This window comes from Rhinolophus sinicus, chromosome 2, assembly GCF_057876585.1.
Source record: "Rhinolophus sinicus isolate RSI-liver-muscle chromosome 2, RSI-T2T, whole genome shotgun sequence".
In the NCBI taxonomy this organism is placed as follows: Eukaryota; Metazoa; Chordata; class Mammalia; order Chiroptera; family Rhinolophidae; genus Rhinolophus; species Rhinolophus sinicus.
In genome coordinates this window covers 45,303,216-45,323,827 of record NC_142502.1, presented here as the reverse complement: position 1 = coordinate 45,323,827, position 20,612 = coordinate 45,303,216, and the positions used below count along the sequence as shown (strand labels likewise).

At 41.6% G+C, this 20,612-nt stretch overlaps 1 protein-coding gene across 8 annotated transcripts in view; it reads right to left on the bottom strand.

Annotated features, from left to right (window-relative positions):
* Positions 1 to 20,396, bottom strand: part of METTL24 (methyltransferase like 24) — an 84,342-nt gene extending 63,946 nt beyond the window's left edge. For 2 of the 8 annotated variants that reach the window (XM_088795514.1, XM_088795516.1), the window contains exons 1-2: positions 18,909 to 18,931; positions 7,544 to 7,624 (exon numbers count right to left, since the gene is read on the bottom strand). Coding sequence is in view for 3 of the 8 variants with exons in the window: in XM_074333430.2 (XP_074189531.1) it covers positions 18,909 to 19,226 (318 nt within the window). In the remaining 5 variants the exon portion in view is untranslated. Of the gene's footprint in view, positions 1 to 7,543; positions 7,625 to 16,550; positions 16,576 to 18,908; positions 19,409 to 19,514 lie in introns of those variants that run through there. The other 6 variants (XM_074333430.2, XM_019735077.3, XM_088795518.1 and 3 more) reach the window with 5 other exon arrangements.
* Positions 20,397 to 20,612: the final 216 nt, after the last annotated feature.

Here is a 20,612-nt window from a genome sequence, read left to right as displayed (position 1 = left end):
AAATGTCATGGATGATGACTCCTCAGTGAGTCAAAGAAGGAGGATTAAAATGTGTCAAGAGAAAGGATTCAGGCCTGTCTGATAAATGATAATGGTATATCTCAGGTGAGGCGGAGTCAGCCTGAGTCCCATGACAGCAAGAAGCTGAGAGCTTGCCTCTCACCCACACCCACCCAGACTGGACATGTAGCATAAGCAAGAAATAAAGTCTGTTATTTTAATCCACTGAAACTTTGAGGATGTTTGTAACTGCCACCTAGTTTTTCCTGACTGATACAAGCACCTAAAAGGCACTGAGGAAAAGATGGTTCTCATTATTATGAACACATCCCCACAGAACCTTCGCCATGCCACACCATCAGAGATTGAATGGCAGGCTAGAACAAATCATTGGTCTTATGGAGATTCTCAGAGAGGAAAAGAAAAGAGGTATAACCAAAGACAACTCATTGCCAAGACAAAAGAAGTTAGGAAGTGCTCAGATAAAGACCATAAGGACATCTGATTACAAAACAAATCCTACTCTCAGGTCTGCTTCCTAAGTGCGTCCTGCCCGTAACATACCTGGCCAGGACTTTTTCCTCCTATACAGAATTTTCTCCCTTATTTACTAGTCAGTTAAAGAGTCCAGTTTTAGTCCCATGTACGTCTCCCAAATTTCCTCATCACTCAAGCCTCTACTGTGCACAAAATAAACTATGCAAAGCAAGTGCTTCAGCAATTATTGCTTGTATTTCTCATTTTATACTTAATCAAATGTTCAGTAAAATCTGTTTCAAATGTGTCAATCATGGTTCTTTAACCAGACTGTCAGCCTTGTGAGGACACCATATGCTTTAATTCTTTTAAAGTCCCCCACAGAAATGACTCCAAGAGACATTTTTACATTGATTTAAATGCCAAGAAGGAAAGACCATGATATAATTCTTGGGAATGAGGACAATTTTGTTACTACCCTGAAAGAAAGGAGAGAAATTCACTAGCTGAGTTTTACGGTAATACCCTAATCTAGCTAAATATAAGTACTCTTTACTTAGGTAGAAATAAATGATTATACATCCTAAATGTCTTTGACCCAGCTTTGTTCAACTTAATGTAAAACCAGAGATGACAAGCAGTTTAGTAGGACCCCTAAGAGAAATTGTAAGAAAGCACTATTGAGACTTTCACACATTTCATTAAAAATTAACATTTGATACATTAAAAAGTTAATAAATATTTACACACTAGTTATAAAATTGAAGCTAAATTTGTTCAACTTCTACACCTTGAAATCGTAAAGTTAGGCTTTACTCAAATCCATTTGTTAAGAAGAGCACAGACCTTTTCCATAGTAATACTGAGAGTTTGTTTTCATAATTCCAAAGACTGCTAACATATAACTTTGAAACTATAAATATTTGTTACCATAAATTTTATTTATTAAATGCAGAAAAATTAATTGTTCAAGTAAAGGTGAAAACTATGTTTGCCAAGGGAAGTTGCTCCCACAACTTGTCTTGGAGTCACAGACCTTCTGGCCATAACTGCTCTGATCTAGTTCTAGTCATCCACTCCGTACAACACAGCGCAGATTCTCTTAAAGGTAAGTGATGCAGTCCTCCTTGTAGAAATTTACTTTACGAATAAAATTAAGTAACTCCAACGTACTTTCAAACATGGTACACGATTTTTATTTTCTTCAATATCTATTACAGTAGAAGTACTCTTAACCTGTCTCTATAAAACCGAATTGTCAGATTAACTGACCCTCAGCATTTTCTATACCTGCGCACTCCTGCTGCTACAAGACTAGTAGTATTTCACCAGGAGTCATTTGGTTTGTTCCCAAACCAGTTTATATCAGTTGTACAAGTTATAGACATTATGTAATTTAATTAAAACTTGGGTAAACCAATGAAATCTGTGCACAGAAAGCAAACAGGTTCTCTTTTCTATAAAAGCCATGTCAGTTAAAAGCTAGGTGCTGTTTTTAAATACTGTTGTGTTAGGTATCCATGAAGTAACTGTAAAAGAGAATAACAAAGTCGCTAAAATCTAGAGGTGTTCTGCACTCGTGTTGCTTCACAAGTGTCACATTCTTGCTCCACTTTGAAGGAACGAAATCTGGAAATGGTGGGTGACGCAGTTCAGACGGGTTTTTGCTAGAAAGACCAGAACTCCAGCCAGGGGCCATACTCACAACAAAAGATTCGGAAATGAATGTACAGGTATATATTTTAAGTTAAAAAAGACTGTGTGTATACTTTTTGTGACTCACTACTTTAACCACCTTTATATAACTGACCAATTACTGTAAATCGGTGACTTTGAATATGATGCTTCTACTCAACTTGCTAATTATGTGGTTATAGAGATTCCACAAGTTTATAGATAGAGACAGTGCAACGTTATTAATCAGCTTATATGATAGACTAATGACAGTGCATCGCTGGAGAAATATAAACATAAAGCAGGACCGTGGCCAAAGGGGAAGGCTGGAAGAGATGACCCATAACTTCCTTTATGTTTATTTTCTCAAGAACCTATGAATCTTTCCACCTTTAAAGTTATTTTATTATTATTATTATTTTTTTTTTTTAGCATTCAGCATTTTTATAGCATAGAAAAAGAACGTCTTTACAAATGAAATAACATAAAAATCAACAGCAGGAAGGAACCATTGGCTTCTATTCTGAAAACAAAACACGGCTCTTCTTGAAGGTGTAGCGTAAGGAGCCCAAGGAGAGCAGAAACAGCCATCAGCAGAACTGCACATCTCAGCACCGGGCCAGGCCAGGGGTGGCCCCGACTCTACAGGCCATTGCCAGGACTTTGGTTTCCACCGCCTGAGGGCTCAGCCCCGCCAGCCTAACAGTAAGGTGATTCTAGAAGAGAAAAGCCCATGATACTGGGGCAGCCCTCCCTGAAAGGTGAACACTGGTGTTGGAAGCATCTACCCCAAATGTAGGAATGGACCATCCCAATCATAACTGGTATGTCTTAGCCCCGCACTCATGCCTCCCTGGGAGAGGGAGTGGTCCTTCACAGGATGCCTGAGATAGGGGAGGCTGAGGCACCGGCACTCTGCAAGTTCCTCTGAGTGATTCTGATCCACTCTTGGATTAAGAATTTTGGGCTTCATGAGGTCCATGAACTTCCTGAAATCAACTGCAAATGAATGCATATGCAAACATGTTCAGGATTCTGGAACGCTTGTCCTTGGTTTCCATTAAATTGTTTTCATCACATTTTTGTGACATGAAAAGTGTGAAGAATCACTGTTCTGAAATCAATTCAAGTTTTCATTGCCCTGGTTGTCGACACAGCTGAGAGGAAATTTGAGAAGAAGCTGGACATAAGCAATCCCTGTACAGAGCCTTCCTGTTGTATTTCTCTCTTTCTCACTCTAATTTTTTTTCCTCCTAAACTCCAATCTGTTCCTATTTCTTCACTTCTATTTTTAAATTGAACAATTTTGGTTCCCAAATAACTATAATGAAGAACTCCTTGAATAAAAGACACTGAAAATTAAATTTCCAATTTCTCTTACCCCAGTTCTCCCATTCCTGTATGGTTTTGTTATTAAAATATTTAAAAAAAAAAAGAAAAAAGAAAAAAGAAAAACCCTTAAGAGCACTTTTGATCTGGTTTTCCTATTAAGTTAACGACTTGACCAAATGTAGATGCCTTTATTTTAAATACCATCATGCTGGCTTGCCTATATTTTTAAAACAACAAATTTTGCATAGATACTTTCTTTTTTCTGTTCTTTGTCTCAACACATCACCATCATAACGAAGGATACAATGTTGTATGTGTTAAACAGGCTCCAATCTGTGCTGGTGGTTTGGTTTCATAAATACCAACACGCCTTGTCCAGGGGTAAGGCTCAGGCAATCCGATTTTCCAAAACAAGTCTCTGTATCCAGGGTACCCAAATAAATTCAAGCACTTCAGTTTCAAAACTGATGTAGCTGTCTGCTCCTGATCAAGGTTAATGTCCTCTAAGTGCACATTAGTTAAATAAGCCTTTTTTTTTTACTATTCCTGTACAAAATGAATATTCACTATTCAAGAGAACATTCCCTATCATAATTATACAATCAGTTCAAATTTGTGCTTAAGCAGTGTAAGTCATGTTTGAAATTCCAACCTTACAAAATAGCTAAAATGAAGGTTTAAAATATATTAGTTGACTTGGAAAATGTCTAAGATGCATTCATATCAAACCTAAAATTTGGAGTAATCAACACATTTTGCTGAGATCCAGATTTCAGAATGGAGGCAGCCAGAGTCTAGAGTAGAAACAACACTAAATCTGACCTCAGGTGACCCGGGTTATAACCTCTATTTACTTTGAACCAGTTATTTCACAGATTCCCTTTGGGTGGAATGGAAAAAACACCAGTCTCACTCATAAGGCTATTATGAGACCCACTTGGGATAACAACAGAGCAAGCCTTTGTAAGCGGGAAAGAGTTGTATAAAAGCAAATTATTGGTATAACTACTGTTTGTTTTAATACAAATGCCCTCCAAAATATGCAGGATGCTCCCTGGACACGTCCTTACAAATGAGGAGACAAGGTCATGTGAGTGAGAATGAAGGCAAGAAAGAAACACCAAGGCAGCTGAAGTCCTAAGCAGAAGAACTCACTTATATAAAAGGTGCAATCGGATGACAAGTGCTTGGCCACTTCTTTGGACACACCCCTGCTGTTCTGGGCCCGTGCATTTTGCAAAAAGCTGATGCACTAGGAGGCCAGGAAGCTCACGTGATGGCAGCCTAAGGTTCTCACTTACCTGGCAAACGCCAGGCTCCTGGGTTCCTAATGCATGGCTGCCTCTGTCAGACTCTGCAATGCATCTGCCAGGGGAGAAGCTGTGGGAGAGGGAGCACCATGCAGTTCACCAGGTGAACCATTCCTGAGGGGCCAAGCCAGGTGCTTCAGGGAGAAGCAAACACGTGGCCTCCGCATTTCTGCCCAACACGCCCACGCCCATCAGTGAGCACCCTCAGGCTGGGGGCCCAGGGCTCTCTCACCGTTAATTTGTCTCTATCTGAACAGAGCGAAGCATGTATTTTCACAACTTCCATTCATTCCATGGACGTCTGAGAATGTTTTTAAGCAAGATATAATTCACATACCATAAAATTTACCATTTCAAACCACTGAGTGGCTTTTAATACATACACAGATTGTGCAACTATCACAGATGTCTGTTTCCAGAATATTTTCATCATCTCAAAAAAAAAAAAAAAAATCATTCCCTTTAGCAGTCATTCCGCATCCCCGCCCTCCCATCAGCCCTTGGCAACCACGAATCTGCTTCCTATCTCTATAGATTCACCTATTCTGAATATTTCATTAAAAGAAAGTGATGCAATATGTGGGCTTTACGAGTTTTCTTTCATGTAGCATAACTTCAAGGTTCACCCATGTTATAGCATGTACAGGACTTCATTCCTTTTTATGGCTGAATAATATTTCATCATATGGTTATACCATACTTTGTGTATCCATTCATCAGTTGATAGACATTGAGGTTGCTTCTAATTTCTAGCTATTATGAATAATGTTGCTATAACTACTTGTGTACAAGTTTTATGTGAACATATATGTTCAATTCTCTTAAGTATATACCTACAAGTACAATTGCTGGGTCATTTCTGGGCACTCTTGAACCTAATGTTCATGTTAGCACCTTCTGTGGGAATTCACTTCTGTGGCAAACAGAAGGAAATACAGTTCACCAGGAACCCCAAAAGTCAAAGGAGGAGACATGTATGAAGGAAAAAAAAGGTTCCGCATGAAGCAATATTTTGGTGCTCCCAAAATGCCACTAATCATCTCTTTGCCCTGTACCATAACACAGCAATAGCCATAGCTGGGATGAGGGGACTAGCACGAACCTAAGCTGGCACAAGCTTCCTAGTAATAAGAACAATCGACATGTAATGAGTGCTTCTTACATCCTGTGCTGGGCACAGTATGTGAATGGTCTAACGACCAAGAGATGGGGGAAACGTGATTTTTGAAAACAAACACTGATTGCAGCTAATTGCACCTTCCTACCAGAGTGAGATAATTCATCTCTAAGCCAGGCCTGGAAGGAGAGAAGAAAACAGAGGATGCTAAATTGCCTGAGTAAGAAAATGACACGTTATGTGGAATTTATTTGCTGGAAGCTCAAGAGAGTAGCGTGGGCTGTGGAGGTTTGAAGGCTTGAACGTGGAAAAAAGGGATAGGCATGTTGATAAGGGAAGGCAAGCTCAACGGGGCGAGAGTGTAAGGAAAAAACACCGCCAGAAGAAATCCTCAATGGCCAAGAACACTTCCAATAATCCATTTTCAGTTGATTTCTGTTTTGAACTGTGTTACTATTGCCCTCTGTTACCTTGAAATCTTCAGGAAGGTCTGTGTTGGCATCACGCTGGGGAATGAAAGAAGTGGGGCGTGCAGAGTAGGGAGGAGAAAGCAGTGGCCAGAGGTTAAGAGGCTGAACTAGGAGCAGGAACTCAGAGACTGACCAGAAACACCAGCCTTCCAAATTATCAGAATATTGAGGGGGTAGAAAGGTACTAGATCTTTCAAAGCACATGGCTCAAGCCATTTTAATTTAAGTATTAAAGGAAAGAGACCCCAGAAGCTGGAAAAGATGGGGTCATCTGACTGTCATATATAATCTGTCCAACAACCCTACATTTGTGTTAGAGACGGTGAGTAACCAGCAGTAGTAAACAAACACCAACATGTAAACCATGTTAATGTTCCCTATGTGGCAATGGGCTCATCACAAAGACCTTGAAAGCTTTATAATGACATTCCCATGAATGGTTAAAAAGTACCAAAACATTTTCTCCATGTCCCCATTGGAAGTCTAGGACCATTCTTTCTCAGGCTGCAGATGGAAAACTCTAGCATGAGAATCTCATGGACTTGATTGGTCCACTGCAAGGCAGGGGTCACCCCACTGTAACAGTCACAGTTAGGGGACCCTGAGGCCACGCCAGAGCAGGGGTTAGCTCTTTCTGCAAAAGCCACACAATAAACATTTTTGACTTTGTAAACCAAGAGGCAAAATCAAAGATTTTAAGTAGGTATTTTTATAAGAGAGAAGACAAGTTTAGTGATGAAATTCAAAATACATTAATAATTGCACACAATTTTTTGTAATATAGACCTAGTAATGAAGAGAATGGAATTTTTTAATAGCATTTTGCTTCCTTGGGGTTCAAAGTTAGTGATTCCTAATATCAAATCAACTGCAAATGTTCATCTGTAAAAACCATTCTCAGATCATGGGCCACACAAAAACAGGTACAGGCCAGATGTGGCTTGAGATCTCTGTGGTGTAGCCCTGTTGTCTGAAGCAAAGACAACATTGGCTACTCTGTTCCAACAGTCTGTAGTGTAATAATATCCTGATTCCGAAATTAGAGACCTGGAGAGGACTTTGGAATAGCTCTCAAAAGATTCAGCTGTACCTCAAACACATCGGTCTAGTATCGCATTGATTGAAATAACCATTCTTTCAGCCAATATTTAATAAGCACCTACTATATGCCGGTCCTGTGATAGCCACTGGGGGTATAGTGGTGAGCAGGACAGATGAGCTCCCTACTTTCATAGAGGATGAGACTGCAAACAAGAATTAAAGAAATAAAAAAAGTCAGAATGGGAATGCCATAGAGAAAACAAGAGAAGATAATAGAGCAACTAGAGAGGGAGCTACTTTGGATGAAGTAGTTTAGTAAGGAGTTCTTTCTTCTCAACATTCTTATTAATCATTGTTTTAGCAGACATTTTGTATTTTTTCTAATATGATGGGGTGGGGGGTGAAATAGAATCCCGCTGTGCTTTGATTTGCTTCCTCTGCTTATTTGTAGGATTTATCATCTGTGAACTCATGCTCTTTCTTTCAGTAGACAGATGCAATAGATAGATAGATAGATAGATAGATAGATAGATAGATAGATAGATAGATAGATAGATAGACAGACAGATAGATGATGGATAGATAGATGATGGATAGATAGAAGATAGAAAAAACAGAAAGGAAGGAAGGAAGGAAGGAAGGGAGGGAGGGAGGAAGGGAAAAGACAGTACTTCAGGTTTCCTCTTCTGTTAATTCCTGGTTAATTCCCTGTTTGATTTTCTGTTCGGTTGTCTTCTTCTTACTGTTTTGTTGGTGTTCTTTTAAATTTTTGGATATTAATCCTTTATTGGTGATATGCATTGTAAATATCCTCTCCCATGCAGACTGGTGCAGCCGTTATGGAAGGCAGTGTGGAGGTTCCTCAAAGAATTACGAATAGAATTGCCATATGACCCAGCAATCCCTCTCCTGGGTATCTACCCAAAAAATCTGAAAACATTTAGAGATAAAGACACGTGTGCTCCAATGTTCATTGCAGCTTTGTTTACGGTGGCCAAGACATGGAAACAACCAAAATGTCCTTCGATAGATGAATGGATAAAGAAGTTGTGGTATATATACACAACGGAATACTATTCGGGAGTAAGAAAAGATGATATAGGAACATTTGTGACAACATGGATGGATCTTGAGAGAGTAATGCTGAGCGAAACAAGTCAGACAGAAAAAGCAGAGAACCATGTGATTTCACTGATATGTGGTATATAAACCAAAAACAACAAAAGAACAAGACAAACAAATGAGAAACAGAAACCCATAGACACAGACAATAGTTTAGTGGTTGCCAGAGGGTAAGGGGGGTGGGGGGTGGGGGGTGGGAGATGAGGGTAAGGGGGATCGAATATACGGTGATGGAAGGAGAACTGACTCTGGGTGATGAACACACAATGGGATTTATAGATGATGTAATACAGAATTGTACACCTGAAATCTATGTAATTTTACTAACAATTGTCACCCCAATAAATTTAATAAAATAAAAAAATAAATAAATTAATTAAAAAAAAAAATATCCTCTCCCAGCCTATGACTTGTACTTTAATTTTGTGGTGTCTTTAGTTTACAAGAAGATTTTAACTTTTAGCTGGCAAATAATTGTTAGAATTGGTTGTTAGCTACCAGTCTTGGTGGGCAAATTGAAAAAAATCGAACAAGACAAACAAATGAGAAACAGAAACTCATAGACACAGACACTAGTTTAGTGATTACCAGAGGGTAAGCGGTAGGGGTTGGGAGATGAGGGTAAAGGAGGATCAAATATATGGTGATGGAAGGAGAACTGACTCTGGGTGGTGAACACACAGTGGGATTTATAGATGATGTAATACAGAATTGTACACCTGAAATCTATGTAACTTTACTAATAATTGTCACCCCAATAAACTTAAATTATAAAAGAAAAAATCATGGATTTTGAGTTTAAACCTTCATTCCATTCCTTATAGCTATGTCTTGCCCAAATGCATTAATGTCTCTGAGCCCTGACTTCCTTGTCTGCAAAATGAAGATAATTTCCTACCTCACAGATTTGTTGGGAGAATTAAATAAAAGAATATATGCAGCTCCCCTAGCACAGTGTCCCCCTCCCACCTCATTCTTAACATTCAGTCTTCTTGAAAGCTCTATATTCCCCATAATTCCATGTGCGGGGTCAGTACTTACATTTTGTGTATTGTGTTGCTTAAATTGAGCTTATCTTTAAAATGCATATAAAGTACCAAGTATAATAATATCTACTGAATTGACTAAAATGGGGAAGACAGGACCAGAAAAAGTTTCACAACTAGCTCCTTAGCCCACAATTACTCCACTGGCCTCCTCTAAACTAAAGAAGTAACAGAATCGTAGACTGTTAATAGGAGATTTGTAAATATTCTTTTGAGTGAAAGATATATTTCAAAAACTTAGAAACACATTTATACACTTAACCCTGACACAGACCAAAATTATTTAATAGCATGCTGTAAAAGCTATTTGTAATTAGTTTTGAGGGGAAAAAAATCACAAACCAATGTGAACAGGTAAGCCTCAACCATTTTATAACAAATGAGTTACATGGGGAGTAAGTGCATAATAAAAACGCTAACAAAAATTTACTAGTTACTGCTATCTTTCATTTAAGATTTTTAGAAATATATATTCCAGTTCCTCTGCTAGTGGAGCATATTAGAAATTTCAAGATAATAAGAGAAATATTAAAAATTCCAATAAATATTGGGCTTTATACCCCACAGACACACGTCCATACGTTTTGATGCCCAGGAGCCTGTGTACCAGCCAGCAACGCAGGGTTGAACAAAGATGATCCCCATTTACTAAATTATTCTCACGGGCCAGATATTTTCACCTACATGCTCTCATTTAATCTTCCCAACAGCCCTGTGAGCTAAGTGCCACTACTTTTTTATAAAGGAGGAAACTAAAGTTCCGAGAGGGTATGCCACTCACTTGTCCACACCCCGTAAGTAGGGAAGCAGAATTTAAACTTCTGACCTCAAGTGTAAAAATATGAGCCCATTTTATAACTGACGCTGCATCAAAATGATGTATTTTCATGACATTTGCAAATCCATGTAAACAGGTCTCCAAGGATCTCATATGGTACTTTCCCTGGCTTCTCTCATATTCTACCCCCAAAACTACTGAATGAAGAGGCCTCCTTCTGCATATGATCAAATCACTCTGTACTCAATGAGCACGGATTTTACTAATTAGACTTTTTAAGTGATTTGTTGTGCTTCACTCAAAGTAGATGAAAAATAAGCTAAACATACTTGCTGTCATATTGTACACAATAGCAAACACTACACAACACAAACGTTGTCTCTGATTTGTGGCCACATTCAGAAAATACATCTGGAAGTCTTTCAACTTGCTCCAGCTGAAAATGAGTAAATGGTCACCGTGAAAATGGACTTAAACATGGAGTTTGATTCATCTCACCAGAGGCTTTCAACTCATTTACAGTCATGGCTTTATTTATTCAAATAACTTTTCTCCTGGAGAAGAAAAAACACCATCATCCCATCACTGCTCTGTGCAAAGAATCTAACATAAACAATGTCAACGAGAGAGAATCATTGCATTTAACAAGCTCCAGGTCATGCCACAGCACTGTTTATAAGATATAAATCGAGTCTTGTTTTATTTCACCGTTCTGCTCAAGTCATATGTCTGCTTCATTTTAGATCTAGGCCTCTGCAAAGAGCTTCCTACGCTTTATTTAATACTGTCGAATATGCACATTCAGCGAGGCATTCAGAATGGCAGGCATGAAACATGACCTAGATGATGGCCATTTAGGTCTGGATGATGAAAGGATACTGCAGTGTCCGTAAGTACTGCTCACCAAGCACTCCCAGCTCTCAGACTTCTGAGCACATGGAGGACCTCTGTTCTGCATGGGGTAAGGCCCAGCAACAGCTCTCACCATTGGATTGTGAACAGGAGTGTTGTGTGTGGCTTCCAGCCAGAGCATTTGGTAATGCCATGCAGCATCCCTCAGAGCCCTCGCCCCTGCCAAGGTGACAAGCATATTCCAGATGGTGGCTGCACTACCAGCCTGGAGTCCAGAGAGAGGAGGACGACAGCACAGAGCAGCACCCCACCCCCAACAATGAGCAATGGATACATAGCATGAGCAAGAAATAAACCTTTGTGAGGATGAGTCCTGAGATTTGAGGGTTGTTTGTGATCACAACATAAACTGGCTCCTCCTGTCCTATACCCCAGACAAATGGTGCCATGAAAAGGGACTTGGTGTCGCTAGTGATAAGTTAGCAGATTTGTGTAATTTAGTATCTGGTGCTAAATGTTATTATCTTGTCCGGGAAAGGGCCCTCGGCCCATAGTTCACCCGGTTCCCAATCAGCATGTTCCAAAATCTGAATTAAATAGACCAAGCAAAACTGAGGAGGGAAAGTTACAGTGGTAACCTTCCAAACTGTCAGTTCTAACTTATTGATCTGTCCAAGTTCTTTGTTGTGAACAACAGACACCACTCTGGCTACTTAAGCAGAAAAATAAATGGATTAAAGATTGATTTGTTTATAGAACCCAGTGCGCCAGTGTAGACAGCACTCCCTGACCGCTGGGCACAGACACCAAGCTCATGTCACCACCGGGACAACTCAGTGCCTCTTCTTAGGACCTCGGCCACTGCGCTGAGGCACACCATCCGCGTGGCACTTGAATTTCTAAGGTACAACCTGAACGCTCATATAGGTTTTTCTGAATAGTGAGGCCTACGTTCCATTGAATGAACTTTAGGTGCAAGAAAAAAGTTGGAAAATTAGTTTTTGGCTTTTCTTAGGAAGGTGGAAAATTCCTCAAACATAGAAGGAAATGCAAAGGTGTGATCGAAAAGTGTGATAAATCCCCACTCCACCTGTGGTAATGGGCACTCCAGATAACGAAGGTCGTCCAGGCTCATGTCTATCCACAACCAAGTTCCCAGGGCCGTCCTCATTGCTATAGCTCTTCCTTCAGTTCTACCCGAGGACCCTTCCAGAAAATCCGTTTTCACTAGTTTCAGTTGGGTTCTTTCATTTGCAACCCAGTGAGTTCTGATACAGAAGTAACCATAGGTTAAAGAATCCCAAACCAGCCAACTGTAAACAGGGCTGTAAATATTCAGATGCTCTGAAGAATTTTTCAGATCTTTTTGGGCAAAATAACTCTCTGCATTGACAGGGGAAAACATCAAAACACGTAAGATTCTAACTTTGGTTTGAGAACTCTAGTTGGGCTCATGGGCGGCATACTGATTATATTTACTTTCTCTACAAAAAGTACTCACAATTAACTTCTCCTAAGCAAATAAGAAAGAAAGAAAGAAAGAAAGAAAGAAAGAAAGAAAGAAAGAAAGAAAGAAAGAAAGAAAGAAAGAAAGAAAGAAAGACAGAAAGAAAGAAAATATACATAAAACCTGTGTGCATATACCCAACTGAATAAAAACATCAGAAGTATGCACAAGGCGCCAACTTATTGCCAAATGCTACTTGGCATTGTGAACAGGTTGTGCTGTGTGTGGCTTCCGGCCAGGGCATTTGGTAATGCCATGCAGATTATCTATAAGAATACATCTGGGTAGAGAAATAGTTAACCAATCAATACACACACGCACACAGAGGCATAGAGGCTAGGCTCCAGGGTTATTAAAAACAAAACAAAAAACTACACTCCCTTTCTAGGTGCTCAGGTCCAAGATAACTCATCTTTCTTTACAAGGAATGATTTAAAAGGACCCTCTGCTTCTATGCATATGGTATTTATGTGTCATGCTGCCACTGAGCATAGCAGCATTAACCTTGCTTGTCACTTTTTAGGAAAAACAATTGCTAATTTTGACATCTGGTTCAGGGGTTCCAACTTCAAATGCCTTCAGAGATCAAACACGTAATGTAAATGGAGAGGGGGCTGAGCTGAGCTCCCCTGGACACCATACGCCCCTGCTGAAGATATTTATGTTCAAATACTTAAAACACTGTGTGGCTCAAACAAAATTCTTCATAGGCCAAGTTTACCTCCTGTGCCATCAACTAACAACCCAGCTTGCTAGTAGTTTAAATTACATATGGCCCTCGACTGTAAGGATCATAAAAACTCAATTTTGTTTCTATCATTTGAGCAAGACAAAAATGTTTCTTGGACAGCAAATTTTCCCATCCTCTTTTAGCAGAAAATTCCTTAGGCTGTTTATGAGACCAATGTGAGGTATCTAAAGAACTCAAGGGCTTCTTTTTAAAAAGCTGAGAAAATTGATATGAATGGAACCATTTAAAATGGAGTTGGAGCCGCCATCCCAGAGGAAAGGCCTTGCACGTCTTGCTCCTTGAAACTCTGGAATGTTTGACTTGGGCAAAATAACCTTTCGACTGGGTCGAGCCTACATTGTCTCACAAACAACTGTTTGTAAAGCTAACAGGAACTGATAATTATGGACACTCTTTAGAATCAGTAACCAGCTAAAGAGTAACTTAACTTGCTAATACCAATAGCAATTCCTTTCTTCTATAATTATTTCCTTTCCTTTTCTCATAAAAACCCCTTGCCTTCACCCCATAATCAGAACACTGTTTGCGTTTCTGCCTGAATCTGTTTCCCAAATAGCTATTTATTTTATCTCAAGTAAACACTTGTTGCCTCTCACTTTGGATTTTATTTTTAGGCTAACAAAGCTTATCAAAGCTGGTAGATTCCTGCCTTAGTGTGTGCCTCCTGAATGAAGTAGGCTCCTGTTACTTTTTATGAATCACAGAATTAAGAGCCAAACTCCTTATAAGTACAAGGACTCCAAAGGTATCATTGCACAGATGGAAAAACTCAACTGCCTACCACCCTTGACAGTCTCCAGTCTAACTACACGGCTCTGATTCTCTTCACAGACTGAAAAGGAAATCCAATTCAAGAAAACTGATAAGGTTTTCTTTTCCTTGGAGAAAATGGACTGGACAAATTGCACTCAAAAACCTAAAAGCTTCACCACCAATTGTTGAAAAACAATGGAGCCTCCATTAGCTGTTCCTCGGCCCACTGAAGGCTCTCTGAGGAACTGCAGGCTTTGGAAGGAGTGCAGAGGCTTGTTCCCCATCTAAGGCACATCAAAGTTTTAATCAAAACCTGCCTTGCTCTGTGAAACTAAGCAACTGCTATTTCACACCCACACATTGCTGGAGAGCATTCAATTACCCTCCACGACTTTGTTTAAAATGAAAATGCTTTGCCTCCTGAGGACAGTGTCAGAGGATTGATTAATGTTGTCCCCTGAAGGACAGAAGTGCACGTACATGGCAAAACCCTAAGTACTATAAACTACTGCTGGGCTCTATTTGTAAGCAATTCAAACCTCCCTTCAAGTATTTTGCAAAGAATGAGGACTTTTAAGGCAGTTGGATAGATGCGTATCAAGGGGCGTACTATGCCATTTTTCCTCTTTCTTCCTGATGATAAGCACAGAATTAGAAAACTAAGAGGAAGATGAAAAGTGATGAAGAAAGACCAAATTTTGCCATATGGTTTTACAGGAGAAGAGGAAACAGCTTTTATTTTTTCTTTCTAACACACTGTTCCAAAGGATCTGTGACTAACAAACCAAGCCAGCACGTTGCTGGGTTCTGTGGCTCTGTGACTCAGAAGTCACTTTTCTATCCAACATATTAAATGTCAAGGAAAATATCTCCGATAAGAGAGAAGAAATTTCCTCAGGAAGCTGGGCTCCTGCATGAGTGCCTCTCCTGTGCAAATGAGTCATATACTATTTTGCTGCTGTCTTTTAGGTGAATTGCCAACCTGTAAGAGAAACATCTACCCAAGACTGCATAAAGGAGAATGAATCATGGAGACTGTACCTTCGTCCACTGTAAATGCCCCCCAAAAGAACTCGACCCATATAATCATAGTAAATGTCTGTTTAAGAAATAGAAAAACAAAGTAACACACACAGAAAACAGGGAGAAGAGAAAGGGAAGAAAAGAATTACAGTGATATGTTGATGCACCTGCAGTATGCAAAATTAGAAGACTGAGCGCTCTGACAGAATGCCTACAGCCTCTGTAATACACAAATATGTATGGGTTCCAGGCCAGTCTTCATACAAGGGGGTAGTATTTGTCCATCATGTATCATTTGCCCTCATTTCAGAATGCTCTAAGATTAGAACCCCTACTGTGAAAGAAGATTTGATATTTAGAGCTAGCTCTCATATGGTGAAAGAAGGGATGAGGAAAGAGGAAAGAATTATGGGGACTAAATTTCACTTCTCTTTTTATAACAGATTATTTTCTTTAAGAGAAGCATAGGCTATGATTAAAGTAGCAATATAATTGCTGAATTTTTGTGCCTCTAACACCTGCAAAGGAAGTATGTTGACAGGAAACACACAGCAACCCAATTATTTCATGCAGGTTTTCATCCATCCAAAAAGCCATCCTCAAAATAGAATGGAACTTTTGCTCCTACACCAATCTGGTAGGTACCTATAGCAAGGTAACGAAGAACCTAAATAACATTGTCTATCATTATTCTCAACAAACAAAAGTTAAATAAAATAAGATCCAAGGAGTTTAACACATAACTTCCAATTTTTAATTATATCAATTATTTAATGGTTCATCCAGTTTATATTTCAGCACATCTTGATAGGAGGCTAAAAAGGAACAAGATTTGTCCTCCCCAGGGAGATAAGGGATATTGAGCTCAGTTCCCAGAAGTGGGAGAACAGATCAGATAACTGGTCTTTCCAGTTTTGAGGAACATTTTGATTTAACTGAAAAAAATTCAAGATTCCCACTATCTAGGAATTTTGTCAAGTTAGAATGTACATCCTGAAAATAAGTAAATAAATAACTAAATAGCTAGGGAGAAGGAAATCTGGGGGAAACTTTTCCTTACGAAGCTAAAACTTAAACAATATTTTTAAAAATAGCAGTAAACTCACTTACTTCTTTCTTATATTTTTTTAACCAAAGACATTTAGTTACACATAATAGGTTGAAATAGTTAGATTCTTCTATTTTTTACATACTGATGTCTCAGGAATAAGCATTGACTAGGGGTCACTTTGGAAAACACAATCCTTTCCATTGAGAACAACCCTGGAGACAAAACGTTCAATTTGAAATGGATTACCAGGTCACAATATGTGTCAAGCCACTCACAGTCCCAAATGCATTTCTGTTGTCATCACAAATTGGGGGAAGATCAGCATGGAAGTAGGATTGATATGGGAAGGTTTCCAGGCAACATCTTTGACCTGAATGTTCAAGGATGGAAAGAGCATGAATCAAAGGAGGATGGAGCCTTGCAGGTGAAAAAATCAGCATAAGCCAAAGCAATGGAAACAGTTTAAAGCAAATTACATCAGGGAATGGCTGAGGCTAAAGACTTGGGACAGATTAGTGAAAATTAAAGCTACAGCACACCAGACTCTATGCAAATATCTCCTTTTGTTTTTTCTAATTTAATTTTAATAAAACTGAGCCCCCGGGCTCAGACCCAGACCTCTCTTCTCTACTGGGCACCCTCACTCCCTAGTAGCTCGTGGCTTTATTGCCACTGTACACTGATGACTCCCACCTCGCCACCGTCAGCCCGGACATTTCCTGCAATTCCAGGCTCAGACGTCCAACTGCCTGTTTTTGACAAGTTCGCCTGGATGTCTAAAGGATATCTTGAACCCTACATGTTTAAAACCAAATTTCTGATTTCCATCCATTCCCCCCAAAACAAAAAAACTGAAAAACAACAACAACAAAGTACTCTTGCCCTCATCTACCTTCAGAATATATTCAGAATCCACTTCTCACAACTCCACTCCCACTGCTGGCTCTGAGCTACCGCCATCTCCAGCCTGATTCACTGCAACCTCCCAAAGGTGGTCGATGTGAACTTGCCCTCCAGTGACCCTCTGAGTCTGTGCATCCCAAACTTTTCCATATGCAGGACAGGCTCTAGTGACAGACACTGTTGTCTGACATGGCGACTAAGTGATTTTTGGACAGGTGACAACAAAAACAATGGCTGCTGAGAGCAGCGGTGAAAGGAAAAGTGCAGGATGGGGCTGAGGGTATCAAGGATGGGACATTTGAGGACATCCAAGGGGACAAGAAAATCTGAACTCTTAAGAAATATCAAGTCTTAGGTCAAATATCCCCTCACGTTAGCCCTTCTTGACTCCCGGGGCAGCGTTCAAGACCATAATGATCGCACTGGTCACATGACTGGAGGCCTGTGCTGAGGGCCTCCCCCATTAGACTCTGAACTCATTTTGTGCCCCCAGCACTTGATGCAGCATCTGGGACCTGGTAAGCCCTTGGCAAAGTGTGTTGGATGTATAGCAATGTACCGTGGAATGTGCATTAGGAGCACGGAGAAGGAAGTGGCTGCGTTCTTCTGGATGAGAGCAAATTAAGACTTTACATAGGAAGTGAGGTTCTGGAGATAGAAAAAAGTATTTGAGTTTATCGAGGTAGACAACACTGATGGCCTAGACGGGGACAGCAGTGGTGTGAAGAGGAGGTGGGGAAAGGAAAGCAGTAGAAGAAATAATTGGGGGAGAGAGAGGAATATGGAAAAGTACGTTACCACTAGGAAGCTAAAGAATGCAGCAGAGTCAAAGGAAGCATACTTCTCTCTCCCCAAGAGGAGGGGTGGTGGGGAAGGGGGGGAGGGATGTTAAAAAAAAAAAAAGAGGAAAAGCCAGGCGACAAAGAAGTTGCCCCAGAGGATGTGTTTGGGGTTGGTGTGTAAGGACCAGGCAAGTTCATACCTGTAGTTCTTAATCTTTTCACTCCCAAGTACCAAGTAAATTACTGAGCTCCGAAAGGATGGTTGGAGGGCCAGAGGCTTCACAATGAGAGGATAAAACTGGACTACTTAGTGAGATGTGAGCCAAGAAATTAACGAGGTAGGAAGAGCAATACTGTCAAGTGTTGTAAGACAAACCCAGGTTATTACTTCAGTCTTCCAGGTTTCAATTAACTCCCCATTAAGTGGCGCCAGGTACCCTGCCTCTGCGGTGGAACTCAAAGGAAATCCGGCTGGGAAGTGGACCTTCATCACCGCGATGAGGGTGGTGGCAAAGCCACCCACAGTGGATACCCACCCAGCTTTGTCCAGGCCTCGAGGAGAAAAACTGAGAAAAGCACAGACTATAAATAAAACCACAACTTCTTTCTTTTTCTTTCCATGCCCATCACCCATACGCTCGCCTCACTAAAATGTAATCCCGGTGAGAACAGGAGCTTGGCACACAGTGGACCCTGAGCAAGTAGTGGTTGAATACTGAATGAACTCTGCTCAGTCCCACTTCATTACGTCTGGGCATTGAAGGATGCCACCAGTGGAGTCGCCTAAGAGAGCGCAGAATTAAGACTTTTTGGAAGGTTCTAGTGGGGCAGCTGGCTAAACGGGGAGCGGAGGGCCCCGCAGCGCGGCAAGGATGGGAGATACGATCCACGTCCCAAGGCTGCACCCTTTGCAACTGACCTTCTGGCGGGGACGCCCGCGCGGGGCACAGCAGCCCGGCTCCGGCGTCCCGCTCCCGCCTCCCCCGGGCGGAGCTCGGCGCCCGCTGCGCACGTAGGTCACCTGCCTCCTGCTGGCGCCGCGCTGCGGGCCGGGCGCGGGCGGCAGGTGCGGTGCGGGAGGCCCGGGGGCCGGGCCCGGCGGGGCGCTGCGGGCTGGGGGCGGAGGCCCAGCGCGCCGCAGCTCCGCGCAGAGCCGCAGGCCGAGCAGCAGCGCAGCGCCAAGCAGACACCGGCTCAGGGTGCTGCAGCCCCTTCCGGGCGGCCTCTCCCTCGCCATGGCCGGGGCCGACCCGGGGGCCTGCGTTCAGCCGCCCGCGCGCGGCGCCCGGCCGGCAGCAAGGATGTGGCCCCGCGTTCTCGAGCTGCCAACTATGGGAACTCCCCCGCGGGCCGGGGCGCGGGCTCGGACCCGCCTCCCTTCCTCCGGTCCAAGGAAACCTCGGCGTAACCTTATCCTGCCTAGCCGAGAGCGCCCGGCCGCTGGAAGGGGCGAGGGGCGGCGGGCCAGGCGGGGGCCAGGGAGTGCATGCGGCTTGGCCGGCCAAGAACCCGACCCCAGCCTCACCTCGGGGGTCCCTGAGGAGGCTCCCTTCACCCCGGCCTCCAGAGCCTGGCGCAGCTGAAAGGTACATGGCCAGAAAAAGCACATTCCTAACGGGAGGGATCTTGGGCCGTAACTTCATTTTCTAGTCTTAGTATTGTTGAAAAAACACAGGAGGAGGCTAGGTGAACTGCCAGATTTCGCTACAGGAAACGAGTTCTGATTGTCAAGCAGTTTGTGCCACTAAGCACCATATAAAAATACATCGCGGTTATGCTCACATTTACAACTTCTCTCCCTCAAGAACGGAGGGGTTGCGGGAGGAGAGAAAAGCGCTTGCTCAATGCAGAATGATCAAATTAGAGTTATTCCATTTCTAAATTCTGCCTGAAGCCAATCCGTGCTTCTCTCCTTGTTATGAAATGTGTGGGGGTGAAGCAGGAGAGGGGAAAAACTAGCTAAGACATCTGACAGCAGGGAGAGAGAACAGAAGTTACCATGGCATGATGTAAATCAAATTAATTTGGCTCCACACATACCCCTCCCTGCTGTCTTGCAGAGATACAGTGGGACAAATTTATCTTTCTGCAAAATGCTCCCCAGCTGGTATTTTCATCACCACCTTGACCTTAATTAATCAGGCTGAACGCTCACAGCCTTAAGTTCCAATGTTGGCTGTTCCATTTTCAATTGTTAGTAAAATTCTTTTCCGCAACCCGTTTGCGGTTTGGGTTTGAGGTTTAGGTTTGGATTTGGGTTTGTTTTCTTTAGATGGGGTCACACTTTTTTCATGCTTTAGGCTTGCATTATTCATGTTTCAATGTGAGACTACCCTTGCTGACCTATCCTCTCCTCTTAACAGCCTACAGAATGGACATCAGAGACCAAATATGGAACCCTTCCCCCACACCCTATTTGAAAATCTGGAATTTTCCATAAGGAGCCTTCCTCTCTAAAATCCCCCTGGCTTAAGAAAGACCCAATTTATTCTCTGTCACTGTGCAAAGCACTTAGGCTATTTCTCTACGTGTAACAAGACTTCTCAACCCAATTTAGCCTGTTCCCTGGACACACCAGGTCCTCAGGCTCCTGAGTGTTTCATTTTTATTTTTTTGTTTTGTT